This window comes from Trifolium pratense, linkage group LG1 (genome assembly GCF_020283565.1).
Source record: "Trifolium pratense cultivar HEN17-A07 linkage group LG1, ARS_RC_1.1, whole genome shotgun sequence".
Classification (NCBI taxonomy): Eukaryota; Viridiplantae; Streptophyta; class Magnoliopsida; order Fabales; family Fabaceae; genus Trifolium; species Trifolium pratense.
Window position 1 is genome coordinate 31,233,212 of NC_060059.1, and position 23,599 is coordinate 31,256,810.

The following is a 23,599-nucleotide window of genomic DNA, read 5'->3' on the forward strand; positions in this document are numbered from 1 at the left end:
CTTTTCTAAGCAATATGAAGCTCAATTCACCTCACACTTGCCACAGCCACATTAGTTTTTGAATGTATCAATGCAAATATATTTCTAGTATATCATTTTATAGTAAATTTATGCACCAAATTGGCCTACAAAAAACACATCTTAGAACTAACTTGCTTACATAAAAACATACTCGAGGACCCTTGTAAGGGTTGAGTATCCCATGTACTCCTTATAATTCAATTTTTGCTTATAAAAAAAAAATACTCGAGGACCAATATATGATAAATAAAATAGACACCTATGAATGTATTTGCAATTTTGTTACATTTAGTATCAATATATCAATGTAATAGGGGTATTACACTTTTGAGGGCTAAAATAGTTGTTTGCTTGAAATATGAAAGAAAAAAAATAATAGTGCTAAAATGTTGATGTTTGATAAAATTTTATGCAAAAAAATTTGGAATTTACAGTACTCTATTGAAGTAGTGTTGGGTGAAAGTTGATTTCAAACCAAAAGAAACATTTTGAAGAAGCAAAGAGTTGGAACATGACTAAGTGCAATCCAAACTCGTTGTCAATTTCTATTTAAGTTTCAACACTTCTTTGTTCATGTTTGTATATTTGTATTTGTCTGCCTTTTTTTGAAGAATGTATTTGTCTGCCTTTATAGTCATATGATATGATGTTTAAAAACTAAAATGCATGAATCTAATTTTATGAGATTTAATATAAGATGCTAGAAAGAACGTTGAACAACTAGTACAAAGTTTTATATTACTCAACAACAACAAAAACACGGTTTTAATAAAGAAAACTTTTTTTTAAAAATCAAATATACCCTTTACACAGAGACTAATCTTCTCGAGATAATTGTTGGATCCCCAACCTCATATCTGATACAATAAAACGTTTACGTAGAGGTTACAAATCTCCTAAATAATATTACACTTTAGGACACATATTAACTTTTCCCAATATTAAATAACTTCGTATATTTTGTTTGCTGAGGTAAGTTGCATTGTCCCTTAATTATTTTATTTTAGTTGCTTGTAAATAGATATTGGTATCATTTAGACAAGGCTTCAATTCCTTCAAATCATAAATGATTCTTTCTTTCTCTTTTTCAAAATAAAAAAGAGAAAATGAGGGATTCATTTGTTGAAATCTATGAAAATCAATTGCATCGTCTAGCTTATCCTCTTTTATTTTTTTCTTTCTTCTTTTTACCAAACCAAATACAACATCCAAGCATTGTATGAAGGTAAATAAAATATCCCTTTCATCTTTTATTTTTTTCCTTTTTCTTTCTTTCTTTCTTTTGATTTTTGGGCCTAAAGATTCCATTTATTGTCCCCTATTTAGAATTAAGTTACTGTATACATGACTTTACACATTGAAATCATTATCCATTAACCATAGCGTGCTTTTGCACACACACGAGTTATGAATGAAAAGCATATAGTATATCAAAATATATCATAGTAAAACTATAATAAATTAATGTGATTCAAAATTTGTGAAAGTTAAAAGCATAAATAAAAAAATAAGGCTAAATTATACTTATAATATTATTTTTAGATTTTACTTTCAACCTCTAAGTTTTTGTTGTTTCGTTTTCAAAATTATGAATATTATGAAGATTAGAAATTTTGGCCTCTTTATTTTTATTGGTTTATTTTTCATCTTTTAAATTACAAATATTTTATACTTTTGATCTTTTATGTTACAAGCATTTGACACCTTAGTTATTTTTTTTTGAAGCAAATATATAGATAGATTCAAAAAAACCAGTTTTGTACAAGGTGATCAGCCAGGATCCAACCATCAAACGGACAAGGAAAACAAAAGAGAAAGCTAAACTAAATAAGCAAATGAGCAATATGCTCCCTAAGTTTAGGACTTCTCCAACCTCTATAAACTATAGTGTTGATAATATCGTCATCTATGTTTGTATTATATACTTGATTACCAAAACAAACATCATTCCTATATTTCCACAATGTGTAAACTGTTTCAGCAGCCGCACTTTTGAGCAGTTGGGCCTTCCACCCTTTTCCTTTGCTAGATCTAGTGATCCATCTTAATTCCTCATTCCACTCCATGGGGACATGATCGACTTTCAACCACCTGAGAACCTTATGCCAGATGTTTTTCAACTCAATACAGCCAAAGAAAAGGTGGTTAATAGTTTCATCATTGTGACAGAAACAACACTTCAGGTTGACTATCACACCAAATTTCTGAAGCCTATCTTTGGTTGCCAGCCTGCAATGACACGCTAGCCAGAAAACAAAAAGCGCTCTAGGCCGAGCCATATTTTTATACATAGTTTGTCTCCAACCTACCACAGCATAATCCACTCTCAACATTTGATAAACTTTCCTTGTGATAATCTTACCCTTCATGTTGTTCCACCCCTGTACCTGTTGGAGCGAGTCCCTTTGCTGAAGGATAGCTTTAAGAATCCATGAAGAATTCTGCTTTACAGGCATAGTCATCAAGTTGTCCTGCTTAATATAGTAACTATGGATCCATCGAATCCATAAGCTGTCAGCCTTGTTATTTATGTTCCAAAGCAGTTTAGTCATATTAGCACGGTTCCATTCTTCAAGAGATATCAAGTTTAGCCCGCCTTTGGCCTTAGGAGCATAAACATGATCCCACGAAACAAGAGATTTTCTAGTAATCACAGCCCCACCAGACCACAAAAAAGAACGGCAGATTGCATTAATTTTATGAATTACCTTTTTTGGGAGCGGTAGGCATTGCATCCAATAGTTTGCTACTGCAAAGGTCACACTAGCAATCAGTTGAAGTCTTCCAGCATGGCTTAAAAGTTTGGCACTCCAATTTCGAATACGCTCCACAATGCGATCCACCAAGGGCATGTAGTGATGAATAGAAAGCTTCTTACTAGTGAGAGGTATTCCAAGATATCTAAAAGGAAGGGACCCTTCAGTAAACGAGGTAACTGCTCTGATACAGTCCTTGACGTGCTCTTCCACCCCTCCATAGAAGACTTTACATTTGGACGGGTTCACATGCAAGCCAGTGGATCTAGAGAAGTCCTGGATTTTAGCCATTACGAGTTCAACAGACTTTTTATCACCCCGCGTGAAAATCAGCAAGTCATCGGCAAAACTCAGATTTAGAATGTTGAGGTTTTCACATTTAGAGTGGAAGTTGAAATCAGGCACCTTTTTTAGTCTCTGCAGCGTTCTATGCATGTACTCCATCACCATCACAAAAAGTAAGGGAGAGATGGGGTCTCCCTGCCGAAGGCCTCGCCTAGCCTTCATATAACCAGTATACCTACCATGGATATTAAATTTATAGGACACAGAGGTTACTCCCAACATGATCCATCGGATAAATTGATTAGGCAGCCCAATCTCTCTCAAGATATGTTGGAGAGCGTGCCAATTGACTGTGTCATATGCTTTCTGAAGGTCTAGTTGCAACATGCATTTGGGAGTTCCACCTTTCCTACTATAGCCTCTGATGAGTTCATAAGCAAGTAGAATATGATCATGAATGTGTTGTCCAGGCACAAAAGCAGCCTGGCTGCGATTGACTATGCTGCCGATAACCTTGCTCAGTCTCATAGTTAAGATTTTTGAGATAATTTTAAAAATAGTAGTGCAGCAGGAGATAGGTCTATATTCCTTGATAGTCTTTGCTGCAGAGTGTTTGGGGATAAGCGTTACCAGTGTGCTATTTATAGCACTATAGATCTTCTCATTATAGAAAAACTCCATGACAGCTGCTATAACATCTTTTTTAACAATGCTCCAAGCTGTCTTAAAGAAATTAGCTCCAAACCCGTCCAAACCAGGGGCTTTCAGGTCACCAATGCTCTTTAGAGCCCTGAAAATCTCGTCCTCCAGAATAGGTGCAACCAGGAACTCTCTTTGTTCATTAGTAATTTGGGACCTTCTCTCATAGCAACAATATCAATGCCATCTAGATTGTCTTCAGCCTTTCCCATAAGGTTACCATACAGGTTCAACACTTCCTGTTCAATATCCTCATGCGAAGTGATCATAGTGCCATCCTCTCTGTAGAGAGTTTTCAAATCACATTGTTTCTGCTTTGCTTTGATGGATGCATGGAAGTATTTATTGTTCCCATCGCCATGTCTGAGCCATTCAATATTCGCTTTTTGTCTCAACATTTGTTCCTCAATATCGTTCCATCTAATAATCTCATCTGTGCAATTTTTAACCTCCATGATATGATGAGGATTCATTCTGTCCTGCTGCAATCTGTTGTGGGCCTGCTTTAGATCCTCTCTGGCTTTTTCAAGGGTGATGTTTATGCTAGTTATAGGTTTGCTCAACTTTCTTATAACAGGTTGCAATCTGATAAGTTTTCTCCACAACACAAACATGGGCCTGCCATCTAAAGGGACATTCCAACACAGTTAAAGAATTTGAAATTAGATGTACGAGGTACAGTAGGCGAATTCTCCCGTCCATTAAAGCACAGCAAAGCATGATCAGAGATACCAGGGTCCAAGTTATTGAGAGTGGCATCAAGGTTCAATTGGAACCAATCAACATTTCCAAGGACTCTATCAATTCTAGAATAGATAGTCCCATCCACATGCTTATTAGACCAAGTATAATAGTCACCTAAGCTATCCATTTCAGCGAGACCAACCTTTTCCATCATTGAGGCCATATCACTATATTTAGATTCATGCACCATTTTGCCGCCTATTCTGTCTGCAGCTTTCAAGACATTGTTGAAATCCCCCATCAAGACACCTTAGTTATTTTTGTCATTTGAAACTAAGGAAATAAAGTGTCAAAGTTTTTTAATTTAAAAGACTAAAGTGTCTAACTTTTATAATTTAATCCACCAAAGTGTACAAGTTTTTTAAATTAAGGGTCTAAAATAGAACATAAATATTAAGGGATCAAAGTGTGTAGTGTATAAAGTTTAAGGGTGCATATTTAAAAAAAAATAAAAAATAAAAAATAAAAAACCAAAGAGCCAAATATAGAAGTTAAAAATGTAATTAGAAAAAAAAAATTCAATGTCCCGTGAACTTAGCTTAGTTGATAGGACATTACATTATATATGTAGGGGGTCGGGGATCGAACCCCAGTCATCTCACTTATTCACCCTTCTAGCTACAAGGCTACTTGACAAAAAAAAAAAATTAAATCAATTACACTGAACTTGACTTTAAAATTATTCAAGAGACTAGACAAATTGGAAGATAAAAAGACTTGACAAAAATTGAAAATTTTTGGCCCTCACCTAATCATAAAATAATTTAAATGATCATCTACCCCCTGCAAAATAAGCAAATTTTCATTTACCTACCTATGCAGATTATTTTTCTGTTTATCCCCCTGCAAAAAATAGATTCACTCATTTTGCCCCCTGTGTGTACAGCAGGACATTGGATTGTGCAAATTTGCTGACGTGGCTTGTTCACGTGGAAAAAAACATTTATATTTATTTTTAAATTCCACATCAAATAATATTTTTTTCAAAAAAAAAAAAATCCTACAAAATTAAAAAAACGATTTTTTTTTCCAAAATAAAAAGAAAATCCTACAAATAAAATTTTTTTCCCTACAAAACTAAAAAAAATTCCTACAAATAATTTTTTTTTTGTACAAAATTATTATTTTTTTCCTAAAATAAAAAAACAAATTTTCATATTTTGCTCCCAAATAAAGTTTATTTTCAAAATAAAGATTTTAAAGATTTATTTTCAAATATTTTTTATTTAAACAAAACAGAATCTTCACCGATTTGCTTCCACCGTCGTGATAATAATCGTCGTCGTCGTCTTCTTCAATCACTGGAATCGTCTTCTACTTCGTTATTGTCTTCTGCTTCCTTCTATTTTTCTAGTTCTAGGGCAAATGATTTTGGTAGAAGAGGAAAACACGAATAAAACTTCTTTTTCTATTTTTTTTAATTCAAATAGATTAACAAAAAAATAATGTTTTGTTTTTAAAAAATAAAGATCATGTTTTTTTAATTCAAAAAGATTTGAAAATAAATCTTTAAAATTTTTTATTTTGGAGTAAATATTTATTTTGGGAGCAAAATAAGAAAATTCATTTTTTTTATTTTTTTTGTTGGAAACTTTTTTAAATTCTTTGTAGGAAAAAAAAATTTATTTTTTTGCAGGAAATTTTTTAAAAAATTTTGTAGAAAAAATATTTATTTGTAGGAATTTTTTGGGGAAAAAAAAAAAGAAAATCCGTTTTTTTATTTTGTAGGAAAACAAATTTATTTATTTTTTTAAAAAAATATTATCTGATGTGGAATTTAAAAAATAAATATTAATTCTTTTTTCCACGTGTACAAGTCATGTCAGCAGATTTGCACAGTCACATGTCCTGCTGTACACACAGGGGCAAAATGAGTGAATCTATTTTTTACAAGGGGGTAAACAGAAAAAAAAATCTACATAGGGGGGTAAACAAAAATTTTCTTATTTTGCAGGGGGGTAAATGATCATTTACCCATAATTTTTTATCTCAAGTACAAACTATGTAAAATACTAGTAAAATAACTTTTTTATCTATCAAAAATTATACAAATTATGTACGTAAAATACCAAAATAAAATAATTAAGAGTTTGTTAAGTGTTGTTAAATCATTTTTTATTTTATGTTGTTCTATTTTTATTTATTTTTTTGCAAGTCAAATATATCTCAAGAAAGAGTGAGAGGATCTCAACACCTAGTTAGGTACTTGTTAGAACTTTCGACCCTATAGTATAATTTAAAGGCCAAAATTATATTTATCCATAAAATAATTGTTACTACTAAATTAATTTTACACGTTGATTTTAACTTTTTCTCATGTCCCCTTTAAATCAGACGAACTTTCTTGTGGCTGGAAAATTTGTACTCAAGATCGTACACAAAAATGGAGTACTAACATTGATATGTCCATTATGTAAATTAAATATGATGACAAATTGACCATACATGCCCACTATTTTAGGTGTAGAGATACTGAGATAGTCTCAATTTCTTAAAATAGTTACCGCTACTTCCGGTCTTTTTTATAAGAAATACTTTGAAAAAATTATACAAATCAAAAAAAGCACATTTTACATAGTTATTTTCATTTAACACTCTTATAAATTTAAATGTATTTCATGTATACCCTTATTTAATTACTCTTAATTCAATTAATTTACTTATTTTTAATATTCTCTTTCATAATAAATAAGGGTATAAGTGAAATTAAACATTTAAAACATTTGAAAATTGGTCATAGTTTCTTATGAAAAAGACCAAATTTATTTCTCGAAGTGTTCCTTATAAAAAAGACCGGAGAGAGTATTAAAGTTTTAGTGTATAAATATACAAATAATATCTACAATTCTAAAAAAACGTGTATTTATATCATTGATTTACTTTAAAATTAGACATCTTCATTTCTTTTGGGAAATGGAAAGGACCCCTACTCCTATTTTAGAGTTTCCTCAATTTAATACTTCGTGCTACTAAGAGCATCTCCAATTGTGATACCATTTTGGTTATCATAAATAAAGAGTTTTGGAGACAACTCCATCTTAAGGAGAGTCTCCTAAAACAAAAATCAAGAATGAGGTAGGTTAAAGAAGGTGATTCAAATTCTCGTTATTTTCATGAGTCCATTAAAAGTAGAAGAAGAAGAAATCAACCGGTGGCTTTAAAAGATGGAGACCATTGGATTCAAGAAGTGGGGGAAGTAAAGGGGTATGTGAAGAATTTTGACAATAATTTTAGAGAGAGATGGGAGAGCAGGGCGAACCTTAATGGGATTAATTTTCAATCTCTTTCTAGCGAGGATAATCTTTTATTGATGACACCTTTTTTCATAGAAGAAGTTAGAGAGGTGTTATGGAGCAGTGATGGTAACAAATGCCCAGGGCCAGACGGTTTCAATTTTAATTTTATCAAGGCTTGCTGGGAGATTATCAAAGGTGATATCATGGCTTTTTTAACCGAATTTCACATCAGCGCTCATCTTCCAAAGGCGTTTACGGCATCTTTTCTGGCTCTCATCCCTAAGAAAGACCATCTGCAAGTCCTTTCGGATTACCGTCCTATTTGTTTGGTGTCTAGTTTGTACAAGATTTTGTCCAAGGTCTTAGCATCTAGATTGAAGAAAGTGTTGGGTAAATTAATTTCCAAAGTCCAATCGGCTTTTTTACCTAATAGACAAATCCTAGATGGTGTTTTGGTGGTCAACGAACTTTTAGACTTAGCAAAACACAGGAAAGATAAATGTCTGTTCTTTAAAGTTGATTTTAAAAGGGCGTGTGATACGGTGAGCTGGAACTTTTTGGAATATATGATGATTCGAATGTGTTTTGTGGAAGGATGGAGGAAATGGATTCGAGCTTGTGTATTTCAGAGTTCCATGTCTGTTTTGGTAAATGGGAGTCTCACGCATGATTTTATTGTTGGTAAAGGGTTAAGGCAAGGTGATCCACTGTCACCATTCCTCTTCTTGATCGTGGCAGAAGGCCTTACTGGTCTTATGAACAAGGCAGTGGATAGAAGTCTTTTCACGGTTATAAGGTTAGTAATAATATCTTATTACATACCCTTCAATTTGCCGATGATACTATTATAGTGGGTGAAGGTAATTGGGATAATCTTTGGAGCATAAACACTGTGTTGAGGAGTTTTGAGATTGTGTCTGGCTTGATGGTAAACGTTAACAAGAGTAAACTTTATGGTGTTAATTTGGAAGATAGATTTTTGCGTGCTTCTTCTTACTTTTTGCATTGCGGGGTGGATTCTATCCCTTTTCGCTTCCTCGGAATTCCGGTAGGTACTAATCCTAGAAGAAGAGCCACATGGTCACCTATCTTAGATTCCATGAAAAATAGGCATTGTGTTTGGAATGGTCGACATCTATCAATAGGAGGTAGAGTTACTCTCATTAACTTCGTGTTATCGAGTTTACCACTTTATTTTTTTTCTTTCTACAAAGCTCCGGTATGTGTAGTAAAGGAATTGGTGAGTATTCAAAGAAAATTCTTGTGGGGAGGCAGGTTAGATAGTAATAAAATGTGTTGGGTCAGTTGGAATCACATTTGTCAATCAAAGGAAAACGGAGGCTAGGGAATAAAATATTTGGAGCTTTTTAACTCATCACTTTTGTGTAAATGGAAGTGGCGATGCTTGAACGAAAGAGAGGCTCCTTGTTACGATTTTTTGTGTTTTAGATACGGTTCTTTTGCGGCAAACTTTTTGTATGGTGAAGGGAGAGTTGGTCTTAATAAAGCTTCAATAGGGTGGCGGGATATATGGAGATTAGGTGGAGAGAAGGAAGGTAACTGGTTTGGTGGTAACATCAGTACTATACTCGGCGATGGTAATGAAATAAGTTTTTGGAAGGAAAAATGGATAGGTACAGCACCGTTGCGTGATTTATTTCCATCCTTATACATGAAAACAGTGCAGCCCGACGGCGTAATTTCAACCATGGGTCTGTCAGTGTGTGACAATTGGGCATGGAAGCTTGAGTGGACAGCAATGTTAAATGTATCAGATTCAGAAAATGAATAGGATTTATTGTTAATACTGGAACAGGTTCGGCCAAGAAGGGTTGTTAGCGACAAGCGACGTTGGAAACCACAAGCTGCTGGTTTTTTCTCGGTTAAGACAGCATACACGACTCTGCAGAACATGTCTAGCGCGATTGAGATTGAGACAAACACGCTGAAAGCTTTGAAGCTCCTTTGGTATAATAACATCCCGTCGAAAGTTAGTATTTTTGGTTGGAGGTTGTTGCTTGAAAAACTACCAACAAGGGAGGCTCTATATAAAAAAGGCATTATTACTAACATTCATGAGAGATGTTGTGTGCTTTGTTTCCAAGAGGTAGAAGACAGAAACCATATTTTTATCAAATGTCCTGTTACGTTGCAGGTTTGGAGCAAGATCTTCACTTGGATAGGGACAAAGTTGCTACCCCAGGTTGATGTTGTTGGAATTAAGTTAATAATTTAATCATAAAACATGCTAAACAATAAAGATTAAATTCATAATCTTATTTTAGTGTGGAAGCCAAATAAACATATGAGCATGTATATTAAACAGGATCTACGACATGTTGATTTATCGGGGATTAGTATTAGGAATACATGAATGACGAATCCATTAGATGAACTAACCGCATCCTGAAACACAGAGAGAGACGGACGACGAGCATCCGTTGGCTTGTGGTTCTTCCTCAATGGGGACTCCTTATGCCCTAAGCACTCTTCAGATGGGGAGAAGAGGAGATATGCAGTGTGTCCGGTATATTGGGGACCATAGCCCATATATAGTGTGATGGCCAATTAGGGTTCCCATTATTCCGAAATGGGTCATCCTGACATCCACTCATATTGAGCCCATATCCAATTAATTAATTAATTCTAAATAGAAATCTAATTAACCTTTTAACTTTATTTGATCACTTAATCAATTAAGGCTCCTAATTGGTAAATAGCTAATATAATTATATAAAGATATTTGCCCACATAATATTATTGGAATATCATAAAATATTCCAACAACTGTATCCAATCATTTCACTATTTTTGGAGATCTAGTAACAGGTAACAATAGCAAGCGGTTTCGTCACATTATATGGTTGGCAACGACGTGGAGCATTTGGCGCTTGCGAAACAATATTCTTTTTAGCGAAGAGTTTGTCAATGTAGATTCTTTGGTAGACCAAGTTATTCATATAGCTTGGTTTTGGTTTATAGGTCGTTTAAGGAGCAATATTAATGTAAGTTTCTCTGATTGGTGTAACAATCCTTTAGCTTGCCTATGTTGTATTTAAGGTGATTATGTTTGAATTGTAAGGGTTGAGTACCCCTTGTACTCCTTATAATTCAATTTTTGCTTATAAAAAAAAACTAACAAGTGGTCCCTTCAATGTCATGTAATATTTATGCAACTCATACATATTTTGTTCCAATGGTTATACCACTTTTTGAGTATCATACATTAATAACAAGTGATCCCTTCTATATATATTTTTTAATTTTGTCTAAATAAAAATAAAAATTATTTAATTTAATAAATACGTAGATAAATAAATTAATAATTAAATATAATGAGAAATACACGACAATAAATAAAAAATGGTGAAAAATGCATAAATATGACGGGAAATATATAATAAAAAATATAATAATTAATTTTTATTATTATACATATTAGGATCCATTTGATAGAAAACAAATAAAATATGAATTGAGAACAAAACAAATAAAAATTGTGTAATATATATATATATATAGAATAATATGAAATATCATCAAATTAACATCCAACTACAAGAAGAAAAAAAAATTCTTCACTATTGTTGAAGAAACGAAATTGAATGGAAACTTATGAAATAAAAGGCAACAAAGAAATAAAACCTTCCTATAGTAAAAAAAGAAAAAGAAGATCTGGTAATTGAATGTCAACATAAATATTTTGACATATATGGAAGTTAATAATAACATTAAATTGATGATACGGTACCTTATTTAAGGTACCGGTATTATCAATTTTGATACCTTAAGTGTCACGTCATGGAAATCTAATGATAAAAAAAATAAGGTACCATATCATTACTAGAGATGCTATAACTGTTTTACTCCACCAATATCGATTTAAATATCACATTTCACTAAGATATTCTTTTAAACAGAATTAGTAATCTTCTCCTTTAGTGTGACTTGAACCTAATACTCCTTAGATTCGATCATTATCTTAAATTAGTTGAGCTACATTTTACTAATTAAGATATTAAGCTCAAGTGGTTAATGAGTTTCTCTTAATTAGGACGGATTGTTTGGGAGAACCTGAGTTCGATTCCTAGTGTAAATACTTCTTTATCAAATTTTACTTACTTCACAGCTAAACTCTGAATTACCGGGACTCCTTTCATCTGAGAACCAGTGGGTTAGCACAAAAAAAAAATCATATTTGAGTTGTGTCTAATTTTTAACAAAAATTAATTCAATTAATCTACTTCTAATATATTAAAATCGATTACCATCAAATTTACTAATGTATCCTTATTAGTTTTAACCACATTGCAAATTTTATATCTTTCATTGTAATTTTACTAAAAAAATATATATATAGAAAAAATATAAGATGAATATAATAAAAAGATGATATGCTTAAAAATAGAAACAAAAACAAATTATAGATAGGAACAAAACATAACAGTCTATATGCATAAAAAAAGGGAAAAAAAATCAATAAAAAGAATATAGAAAGATTAGTCAATAAAGTCACTAGGTTTGATCTAGTGGTGAGGGGTTTGGGTAGTACGTTATAGGTCATGGGTTCGATCCCCAGCTTATTGTAAACAAAAAAAAAAGATTAGTCAATAAAAACAATTATAGAAACAATATAGAAAAAATAAGAAGAAACCGCATAAAAATATGAATAATAAAGAAATAAAAAAAAATACTCTATAAAAAAAACTTAAACAATATTTTTCATTAAAAAAAAGGAAACATAAACAATTGTATTATCAAGTTTACTACTAACTACTAATATTAATTTAATAAAGTTAATTAGTATCAAACTTACTAAATTACCCACATATTCCTAATAAAATTATATTTTTTTGATTAAAAATATATACTAGACCATTATTTAGAAAAATAAAAAATTGAATAAATAAGTTTACAAGAAAAAGCACAGTAATTGCACATATATTTTAACAATATTATATAACAATTTTTTAAATATTTAATACTAAATAAATTTTCTACCTTAATATAATGATAAACTAAGATATCGAATAAAAGTCAACGGACCCTGCAAATGCACGAGTCTTTAAACTAGTTTTAATAGTAAAATTAGTATTACTACCATCTAAAAAGTGAATATTTACAATTAAAGTCCAAATTAGTATTAATTATTACTTCATCCGTTTTTTTTGTAAAAGAATTTTTTAGATTCATTAAATAATTGATATATTTGGTCTATATTATAATCACACACATCAATTATTTAATGAATTTAAAAAGTGAATTTTTTAACGAACTTTTAAAAAGTGACTTGTCACTTAAAAAAAACTTAGGTAGTATTTAATAAAAAAAACTACCTCTTTATTAGAAAAAGAGAAAAGGTGTAATGAGATATGCTATCTATAGTCTTTAATAATATAGGGCAAAATTTACTTTTAAAATTTATAGAATGATTGATGTATTTGGTCTAAAAATGGACCAGATACATCAATTATTTCATAAATTTAATAAGTAAAATTTTCTTATATTAAAGATTAGAAGAAGTGTCCACAAATCCTAGCTCAACTGGTAGAAATGTCCAAATTGCTAGTGTCGGATGTCAGAATCGGGGTTCGAACCCCGACACTCTACTTTGTGTGTGTGAGTTTTCGATGGTTTTGCCATTTCGTCTAACGACAAAAAAAAAAAAGAAGAAATTGTTAGTTGCTTTAGTGGTGATTGGCGCTGAACTTGGTAAGAAGAATCACGGTTCGATCCTATGCAACTGCGATCTAGAGATGACTGAAACCACTTGATGCCCGAACCGACCCCCGGACCAGATTAAACTGGTGGTGGATGAAAAAAATAGAAGAAGTAATAAATAAAAGTAGAGTGAAATACCAAATACCCCCTAGAATTTCAAAATTCGTCAAATACCCTCTTGAAATTTGGAAATAGGCAAATATCCTACTAAAATTGTAAAATATCAATCAAATTAGCCTCTGCTCCATTTACTCTATCTATTTTGATGATGTGACTATTAACAGGTGTCACGTCACATAAGAGAGCTAATTGATTATGATACACATCACTAGAGGGTAATTGACTAGCTTTTATCCTCTTTCTCTCTAATTTTTTTTTTTTTAAAATTAGTCCACTGATTTTATAAATTTTAGTTAATTACTCTCTTGTGACGTTTGTATCTTGATCAATTACCACTCTCATGTGACGTGAAGTTATGTTGGCAGATACCACATATGTAGATGCAGTTAACAGCCACATCATCAGAATAGATGGAATAAACGAAACAGATGGCAATTTGATTGATGTTTTACAATTTCAGAGAGTATTTGTCTATTTCCAAATTTCAAGAAATATTTAACGAATTTTAAAATTTCAAAAAAATATTTGAATTTCACTCAATAAAAATATCATAAAAATATCAAGGAATGGAATTACCGACCAACTTATCACTTTACCATAACAAATTCACCTCAACTACCAAGTTATTCTTAATACTCCCAAATGATAAATTATCATATCAAAAGTTAATTATATATATATATATATATATTTTGTTGTGCATAAATAAATTTTAAAATTATAATTAAAAAGAAACACGTGTACTATCTCATTTTATATTATAAAATAATAATAGTAAGTGATAATTTTTTTTTTGAAGAATAGTAAGTGATAATTTTAATAAAACAATAATGTATTTTTTTAATGAAATGTATTATTTCAAACTTTAAAAATGAAAAAGTAAAAAGAAGAAACAATTTCTAAAAAAATCAACATTTAATAAGAAAGAAAGGAATTATATAGAAAAAGCCATATTATTATCATCCAATCAATAAAGCTCCCTGTCGTTATACAGTATGGATGGTTTTGTATATTCCTAAATCCATCCATAGTTTCATACAAAAACAACCACAATTATCCAAAAAACAACAAGGGTCCAATTGTAATTTCATCCTCAATGATAAAATAATTAACGACACGCGTCACTGTACAAATACCTCAATCAAACACCCTAAACCAACAACCACGGTAACTTTATCATAGCCACACTGTCCAAATAATGAACGCCACGTAAGATTCCACGTGGCACAAAATTCCAAATCAGCAGCTATTACAAGTTATAAAACCCAAACTCACCCACTCACCTAATCCAAAACTCTCTTGTACGAAATCAAAGACCAAACCAAACAAACAAAAAAAACACAAAACCCATTCTTAAGAAGAAAAAAAAAACTTTTTCTACCGTCGCCGGAGAAATGAACATTCCGGCAAAACTAACTTCACCGTCGATTAACAATGCTCGTCTCTCCGATCACCGTCGTCATGTCTTTCACGAAACTCATTTTCTTCAAATAATCACTTTCTTAGCCTAGGAGAATAATTAACAAAGTACATATACATAGAGAAAAATAATTTACTCTTTTTCTTTCTTTCTTTCTTTCTTTTATATCTTTTTCTTTCTCACAAAAACATGCTTAACTTGTGAGTTTTGACTAGCTTTGTAATTTTGACTTGTGACTGTGATAATGAACTGAATTTATAGCTCCAAAAAAAAGGAGCATAGTTAGAGAGAGAGAGAAGAAATTGTTGCTGTGAAATTTTGTTATGGCTCCATTGAAGATCCAACCTATTGATGTTGATTCTGAGAAAGTTACGGAACCGGTTCGCAATGAACCGGTTTCGAAGTGGAGGTTAAGGAGATTCTTCGTTTTTGATAAACAGTTTCCGAAGAAAGATGGTGGTGGTGGTGGTGGAGGTGGAGCTGAGTTGGAACCAAGCTCTGTTTGCTTGGCGAAAATGGTTCAGAGTTTCATGGAGGAACCGCAACAACCGCAACCTCAACCACAGCCTCTTAGATGCGGTCGTAACCGCTGTAACTGCTTTAACGCTAATAGCTCCGACGAAGATGATTTCGATCTCAACGGTAGTGCACATGAATCAGCCACCGATTCTACTGACTCGCTCAAGGTAGTAAAATTAAAATTCAGTTTCAGAATTTCAATTTCAATTATACTTTTAGTTTCAATTTGAACTCTCTTTTGTTGATTTTGATTTTGTGAATTTTTGTAGAGTTTGATTCCTTGTGCAAGTGTTGAAGAGAGGAATTTATTAGCAGATGCGGCGAAGATTGTTGAAAAGAATAGCAAGGTTTACAAAAGGAAAGAAGATTTGATTAAGATCGTTTCTGAAAATCTTCAATCTCTAGGTTACGATTCATCAATTTGCAAATCAAAATGGGAGAAAACATCTTCATGTCCTGCTGGTAATTTTTCTAATCAGATTCATAATTAACTCGATCTAATCCAATTCAGTGACTCAGTGACTCGTTTTCTGACTCTTTGATTTGGTTTTGTTTAGGTGAATATCAATTTATTGATGCGATTGTGGAAGGAGAAGCGTTGATAATTGATATTGATTTTCGATCGGAGTTTGAGATCGCTCGATCTACCGGAACCTACAAGACGATCCTTCAATCTCTACCGTTCATTTTCGTCGGGAAAAAGGAACGGTTGAAGCAGATCGTGTCGGTTATGGCGGAAGCTGCGAAACAGAGTTTGAAGAAGAAAGGGATGCATGTTCCGCCGTGGAGGAAGCGTGATTACATGCTTGCTAAGTGGATCTCTCCTTCTGCTGCTAGGTCAAAGCAAGTCTCCGATGCGGCGGTGCTGGAAACAGTGTCGTCGGAGGTTGCTGTGGATGCTGATTTTGGTGAATTGGAGCTGATTTTTGGTGAAGAGAAAGCGGAGGAAGTTGTTACGGCGAGTCCAGCGTGGCAGTTACCGGCGGTGAAACCAAAGAGTGTTGAAAGAGGAATGAAGGTTGTTACTGGATTAGCCTCTCTGCTCAAGGAAAAACCATAGAACTAAATTTTGTTCAATGTTAATTTTTTTTTTTTTTCTTTTTTGGATTATGAATTAAAAATTAAAAATATTGTTAAAAGAGAAATTTTCGGATAAGGATCTTTTATTTTATTTTTTCATTTGAAATATTTTTGGTTTTCTTGTCCTTGAATTTTTGTTTACAAGGAAAAAATCTCTGTAAGAAGCAACTTTTTCTTTTTTTCCTTTTTCTTTTGGCTTTTTGGACACAATGTAAGAAGGTACTATATTCTGTAATAAAATAAAATAGTTCAAATAAAAATAGTGTTATCATTATCATTACCATCTAGATTAAGTTTAGTTTAAATAGTAAGATATGTCTGATAATCATCTTGATTCCTCAAGGATATGCTCAATGATTAGATTTATGGTTTTAAGTTGTTAGTGATTAACTTTCATAGTAGTGTATAGAAACTTACTGTATAACAATGCATTCTGCATTTGAATCTGAATCTATTATCTTTAGCTGTTTGCTCTTTTTTTGAGTATGTAGAAGCAATAGTTAATGTTACTAAAACTCATACACATCATAAAATCTCGAGTTTAAAATCAGGTTAAAAAGTTCGGGGGTAATAATATTGGTATTGTTGGTCTTTTTTTGTTTTTAACGTCGGTATCTGGTTCACTAGATCGTCTAATCCGTTTCACTGAACCGTCTAGTCTGATTCGGATGTTAGTTCTGGGATCAAGTAATTCTTTCTAGCCTCCTTTTAATCGTAGTTACGGATGATCGAACTGTAATTTTCACTATTAAATTCAACGTCAATCACCACTAAATTAACTAACTATGAATATTAGTATTGTTGGTCTTTATTCAACTTAAAAATTGCTTGAGGCATTTAATCTCAGAACTATTTGAATTTCATAGTTGTGTATGAACTATAGGATAGCACTACTACTGTTACCATATTAAATGGAATTAAAAAATTGCGTGAAGTTTAGAAAACACGGAAAAACACCTGAGGTTTGCATGCATGGGTTAAGAGATTCTCTTGCTTCGATTTCCCAAATGTCAGTAGTACTACTCTCTGCTCCTGCTATGATCACATTGATGAGGATTTTATATTTAATTAATGTTCTTGATTTGAACAACAATTACTCATCTTTTCTTAATTTTATTAACCGGGGTTTATTACTACTACCCATAGTTGTTAACTGATCGAAAATGCAGAGTGGAGTTATTCTTCCCACCTTACAAATTTAATTAATCTTTGGCATTGAGGACTTTCTACAACTTACAATGTTGTGGTCGCTTCAAGGGAGACAAAGGAGGATGAAACTTTCCTTTCTTAATTTATCTCATCTTTTAATGAACCTTGGATTAATTGTTTAAGTTAGTGCTTTTTTTACTTTTCATTTTTGTATCGAAGATGCTTTTGCAAATTAATTTGAAAAAACAATGTATGTGGTCTATATTATTGACTAGATACATTACTTTGTTTATTTATTATCAGTATCTGGTTCATTGGATCTCTTAATCAGGTTTGAAAGTCAGTTCTGTCATCAAGTGGTTTCAGCCTCCTCCAGGTCACAGTTGCGAGAGAACGAACTGTAGTCCTCCCTATTAAGTCAGTATCCTGTTCATTGGACGACCTAATCTGGTTTGATGGTCAGTTTTGAAATCAAGTGGTTTCAACCTCCTCATGATCGCAGTTGTGGGGATCGAACCGTAATCTACCTACTAAATTCAGTGTCAATCACCACTAGACCAACTAAAGATTGGTAGATACATTACCTTTTTAATGAAATTAAAAAATAATTTTTTATTAATAATAGTGACAACTTTTTTAATGAAATTAAAAAATGATTTTTATTTATAATAGTGACATGATGGTGTAACATTTTGTCAAAAAATAAAAATAAAAATCTTTTTTGAATTTTTTTTGGAGAAATAGTCATGTTATTTTTTTATATTGAAAAAAATGACAAAACTATCATAAACTCACACACATTAGTAGGAGAACTGGATTTTGAAACTTGATTTTAACATTTGACTTAATAATTTCGACGTTTTTTATCAATTGAATTAAAACTTGTATATAAATGAATGACTATGTTAATTAGTGTCTCTGAAACACTAATCAATGAAACAAACAAATAAATTTTATATTAAAAACATTTTTAAAAATAAAATAGACAATTTTTTTTATCATATTTAGTTCTTTTATTAGTGGTTCAAAGGATTGGTTACCATTATCTATTGAGGAACTTGTTTTGATACGGTGAGGTCATTGCCTAATCAAAATGCAGGATGAAAATGTGGAGGGAGGAAGAGACTCGTGGTATTTCGACTTTCGTGAACATTGGGGAACTCGTGAAAAACCAATTGAAAAAGAAAAGAAAAAGTAAAGAAAGAAAAATGAGATGGGACAATAAATCATTATTGGTGTTAAAATAAATATTCATTTCTTTATTCTTTTTTTGACAATACATTTCTTTATTCTTATTTTTAACTTAAAAAACTTTTTAACTACTGCAAAAGTAAAAGGAAAAAAGTGAAAAAGCGAAAATTTCTCTCTACCGTCCTCTTCCTTTTTCTCACCAAACGAAGTCGCATAAAACAACTCTGACAGAATATGCTTAATTTTATTTGTTTATTTAAAATTAAGAAAAGTAATTTTGAAAATATTTAAAATTTATTATTGTACAAGAGTTTTATATTTGCTTCTTTAACAAATAGTACAACATTTTAGTCAAAAAAAATTAAAATAAAAATCGTACAACATTGCATTAAAGAGAAATTATAAATGTATCCTTCAACTTAGTTCACTGACCCGATATTTAATTTTAAACCATAAACATTTTACTTATTTATTACTGACCCGATATATTTTTTTTAACAAACACAAAACAACCATATTCATTCATTTAAATTGATAGATATTACATCAATTAAAATTGGCTTAAATGCAATTTTGGCCCCCCAAATTTCACAATTGCTTGATTTTGGCCCCTCATGTTTCAATTGCTTGAATTTAACCCCCAAAGTTTCACAATTGCTTGATTTTAGCCCTCCAAGTTTTAATTGCTCGATTTTAGTCCCCAAGTTTACCTCCTTTTGCATTTGCTAGCCCCCGTTGAAATTGGTTATGTAACATTTTAAAATTAAATAAGTATTTAAAAATAAATAAATAAATAAATTACAAATTGTTTTTTAAAACTAAATTATAAAATATTTTTCTTATTATATGTAGTTTGTAAAATAATTTTGTTATATAAAAAAGTAAAAAAAAAAAAACATTTTATGAACTATTTTTTAAAAACTTTGAAACTTTTTTTTAAATAAAAAATAATTATTAAACCTTTTATTAAAAAAACAATTTTTAATACATTTTTATAAAGCAAATATTATTATTTTTAAATTTTTTTAATTAAAACATATTTTTAATTTTTTTTAAAATGTCACATAAGCAATTTTTAGTCAAAAAAAGTCAAACGGGGGGCTAGCAAATGCAAAATGGGGTAAACTTGGGGGGCCAAAATCGAGCAATTGAAACTTGGAGGGCTAAAATCAAGCAATTGTGAAACTTAAAGGGTTAAAATCAAGCAATTGAAATGTGGGGGGCCAAAATCAAGCAATTTTGAAACTTGGAGGATCAAAACTACATTTAAACCATTAAAATTATTACATATTCAAAATCAAAATCATTAATGACCCGATATTTAAACCAGAAACATTTTATTTATTTATTTTAAGGGTAAAATTTTATCTAGTACTCCCTCCGGTCCTTATTATAAAAATAAGTTTACTTTTTTGATTCATAGAACGTTAAATGTATTTGGTCCATATTATTGTCTAGATACATCCAACATTTTATGAATCTAAAAGGTAAATTTCTTCTTATAATAAGAACCAGAGAGTACTATACCACATGACAAAAAAAGAAGAGAAAATAACCTCATTACCTATTGATTGATTCTCATTATCACTTGTGGTGTTTGAATTTTTTTAAGTAGTATCAGCAATTTAATGCCTTTTTTTTATAACTACATATTAATGTCTTTGACAGCTATCAACTAGGTTTTATTTACGAGAAAATATAATTTTTTTTATACATAGGTTATTTGACAAATAATTTTGTTATCCATCAATCCAAAACTTTAGAAATAGATAGCATATTTGTGCTCAGCCTTAACTATAGATACTTTGCTTGTTTCTTTAATTTGACTGGTACAATTATTTTGGGTGAAGAAGCGCTGGACTTATGACAACATTATGTGTAATGTGTGATAAAAATAAAATAATTCACAATCATTGAAGTGGGTCCCACTGTAATCCATTATGTGATGCAGTGTGAAATGATGGTCTTGTTAACATATGACCTAAGAGTAAATATTGAAGTATCGAAATATAAAAAATTAACAATTAATAATAAAAGAAATTTAATACTTAAAAAATTAAATAAATAAATTTTAAAATATTATTTTTAATTTTATTTCCTTAACATCTGTCCTATTTTTCATAAAACTGTACCTGAAAATAGGCATTTCAAAAATTTATTTATTTTGTAGTACTAACTATATAATAAAGTATGCTGGCCCATCACAAAGCTCTTCTGTCAGAGTATGGGTCCCCCCTCCTTCTCTTAAACGAGTAATTTTTTAACTAATAATTTTAATCAGACTTTAGTTACTTCATGTTAATATGGAGTATTATCTTATTTTTAAAATTAATGGTTAGTACAAAATATTACGTATAAATGTATATTTGATCCAAAAAAAAAAAAAAAAGACCAATTGTAGTTAAATGGTACGAGTCTATGGCCTCTTGTCTTATTTTTAAATTTATAAAAATAGTTTATATAAATAAGTAAGTTTTTATGTTAATTTATAAATTATTTTGACAAACTTATAAATAATAAATAAAAAGTTATTTATTTACAAAAATTATTTTACCTAACCTTAAAAACAAGTTAATTCAAATATACTCTATTTCAATTAATTTATATAATTGCACGTCGAAAATATCCAAATACCAAACAAAAAGTAAGATACTAGAGGCATGAAAGCAACGTCCAGATCAAACTCTAGTAATATACTCTCCCTGTCCCTAATTATAAGCACCCTTTCAAAGAAAAAATTTGTCCTTAAATATAAGTTCATTTTCAATTTTCCAGGTACATTTATTGAATATCTTTAAGCTTGATCAATCTCAATAACATATCAAAGGATTTTAGATTTTTATAAAATTGAACATCAATGATCTATATGATATAAACTTTCAATCCAATGGTGGATTTTGTAAAATTTGTATTCGTTGAAGTGTTATTGAGCGGTGTAACATTACTCAAATGTTACATCGGTGTAATTTGATCCCTCCTCATATTCAAAAAGTGAATATTTGTTTATAATTAAAGTCGCAGGAGTACTTTTCAATATATATATATATATATATATATATATATATATATATATATATATATATATATATATATATATATATAAAATAATCAACATATTGAACTCAAGTGGTTAATGCATACTTTCCTATGACGAATCGATCAACAGAATTTAAGTTCAATTCCCGATGAAAACATTATTGACCAAATTTTATTACCTCGCAGCTAAACCCCGATAACCATAGTTAAAAAAAGATTAGAAAAATTAGATCAATAAAAATAATGAATATTTAATTTGAGATTGGACATAATATATACCAATTTTTGTTGATTTAACCTTCTTTTTTTTTAATATTTTTATATTTAGAATTGAAAAGAGTATAATATTGTTATTTTTTAATTTTTGGTTTAGTGTTTATTACCCTATTGATTGGGAGATATTATTTGATTTTCATGGAACTTGCCCAAGCCACACGAAAACAATCATGTTTATATGTGCTCATGAACTCATCTCATCATGTTTATATGTTTGAAATTGGACCATGGATAATACTAGCTCTTATTTTATTTTTTTCCTTTTGACAAACACAATGATACTGTAATCTTGATTAATTAATTAATTAATGTATGTATATTAAAAAAATCATAATGCAGTTTGCACCCTCTTTTTCTTTTTTTGACAAGCAAGAGTGAAGTGTGCACCCTAACCCTTTATGGAGTGTGGCACAAATGTTGAGGAATGAATCTCATAGAAGGAGAGATAAGGAGTGGGAGTTTCAGGAAAAAGAAAACAAAGTTTAGAGACTTTATCCAATAGTGATTGGACATGTCTCCTTTATTATGAGGTGTCACTCAGAATTGCAACTTTTTTTATTGTTATATTATTGAATTTTTTGGACTTATTTTAATTATTTTTCTCCAAACAGTACTCTCTTTAAATTTTATTATAAAAAAATATTTTTTAAATATATGAATGTTTAATGTATTTGTTTCATCGTGTCAAAAAAAATGTATTTGTTTAATGTTCTAGTTTAAACACATCAAATATTTTTTTAAGCATAAAAAGTAAAATTTTCTTATAATATAATGGATCAGAGAGAGTAGTGCAAGCCGATTAAAAAAAAAAGAGTAGTGCAAAAAATTACTCCACCCGTCTTAAAAAATTTCACATGTATTAAAAAATATGTTAATGAAAAAATAATACTAAAATAATTTTAATAACTATTATTTTATTTCTAATTATTGTAAATATAAAGTGAAAAATATTAAAGTAAAAATCATATAAAGTAGTTCTCTCTCTATCTCTCTCTTAGACTTGGATACAGAGATTAATGTTCGGACTGAACTAAAAGTTCATATTATCAAAGAGTCAGTGTACATTAAGGTTCAATGTAACTCATCAATATCTAATTAAAGGCTCATCACTCTTTATGTTGCACTATCCTTAACGGATAAATGACTCGTTGCATAAGATGTACCATCATCAATTCCATTAATGTAAAATGGCCTACAAAGTTGTTATGCGCACGCGCGCGCGCGCACGCACACACACACAAATATATATATATATATATATATATATATATATATATATATATATATATATATATATATATACAGGCATTCTTACGCCTACATATACGTCTATGCACTCACCCTAG

At 30.6% G+C, this 23,599-nt stretch overlaps 1 protein-coding gene across 1 annotated transcript; it reads left to right on the forward strand.

Annotated features, from left to right (window-relative positions):
- The first annotated feature begins 14,857 nt into the window (after positions 1-14,857).
- Positions 14,858-16,881, forward strand: LOC123909007. Its single transcript, XM_045959777.1, has 3 exons — positions 14,858-15,688; positions 15,791-15,983; positions 16,079-16,881. The coding sequence occupies exons 1-3, from the start codon at positions 15,326-15,328 to the stop codon at positions 16,579-16,581; spliced, it is 1,059 nt and encodes a 352-aa protein (XP_045815733.1). The 5' UTR covers positions 14,858-15,325; the 3' UTR covers positions 16,582-16,881.
- Positions 16,882-23,599: the final 6,718 nt, after the last annotated feature.

What these genes read in the sequence shown, in the direction of transcription:
- LOC123909007 (XM_045959777.1), top strand. Translation starts at nt 15,326, where the DNA reads ATGGCTCCATTGAAGATCCAACCTATTGATGTTGATTCTGAGAAAGTT. An exon ending in ATTCTACTGACTCGCTCAAG is followed by an intron (nt 15,689 to 15,790) that starts GTAGTAAAATTA and finishes GAATTTTTGTAG; the next exon opens with AGTTTGATTCCTTGTGCAAG. An exon ending in AACATCTTCATGTCCTGCTG is followed by an intron (nt 15,984 to 16,078) that starts GTAATTTTTCTA and finishes GGTTTTGTTTAG; the next exon opens with GTGAATATCAATTTATTGAT.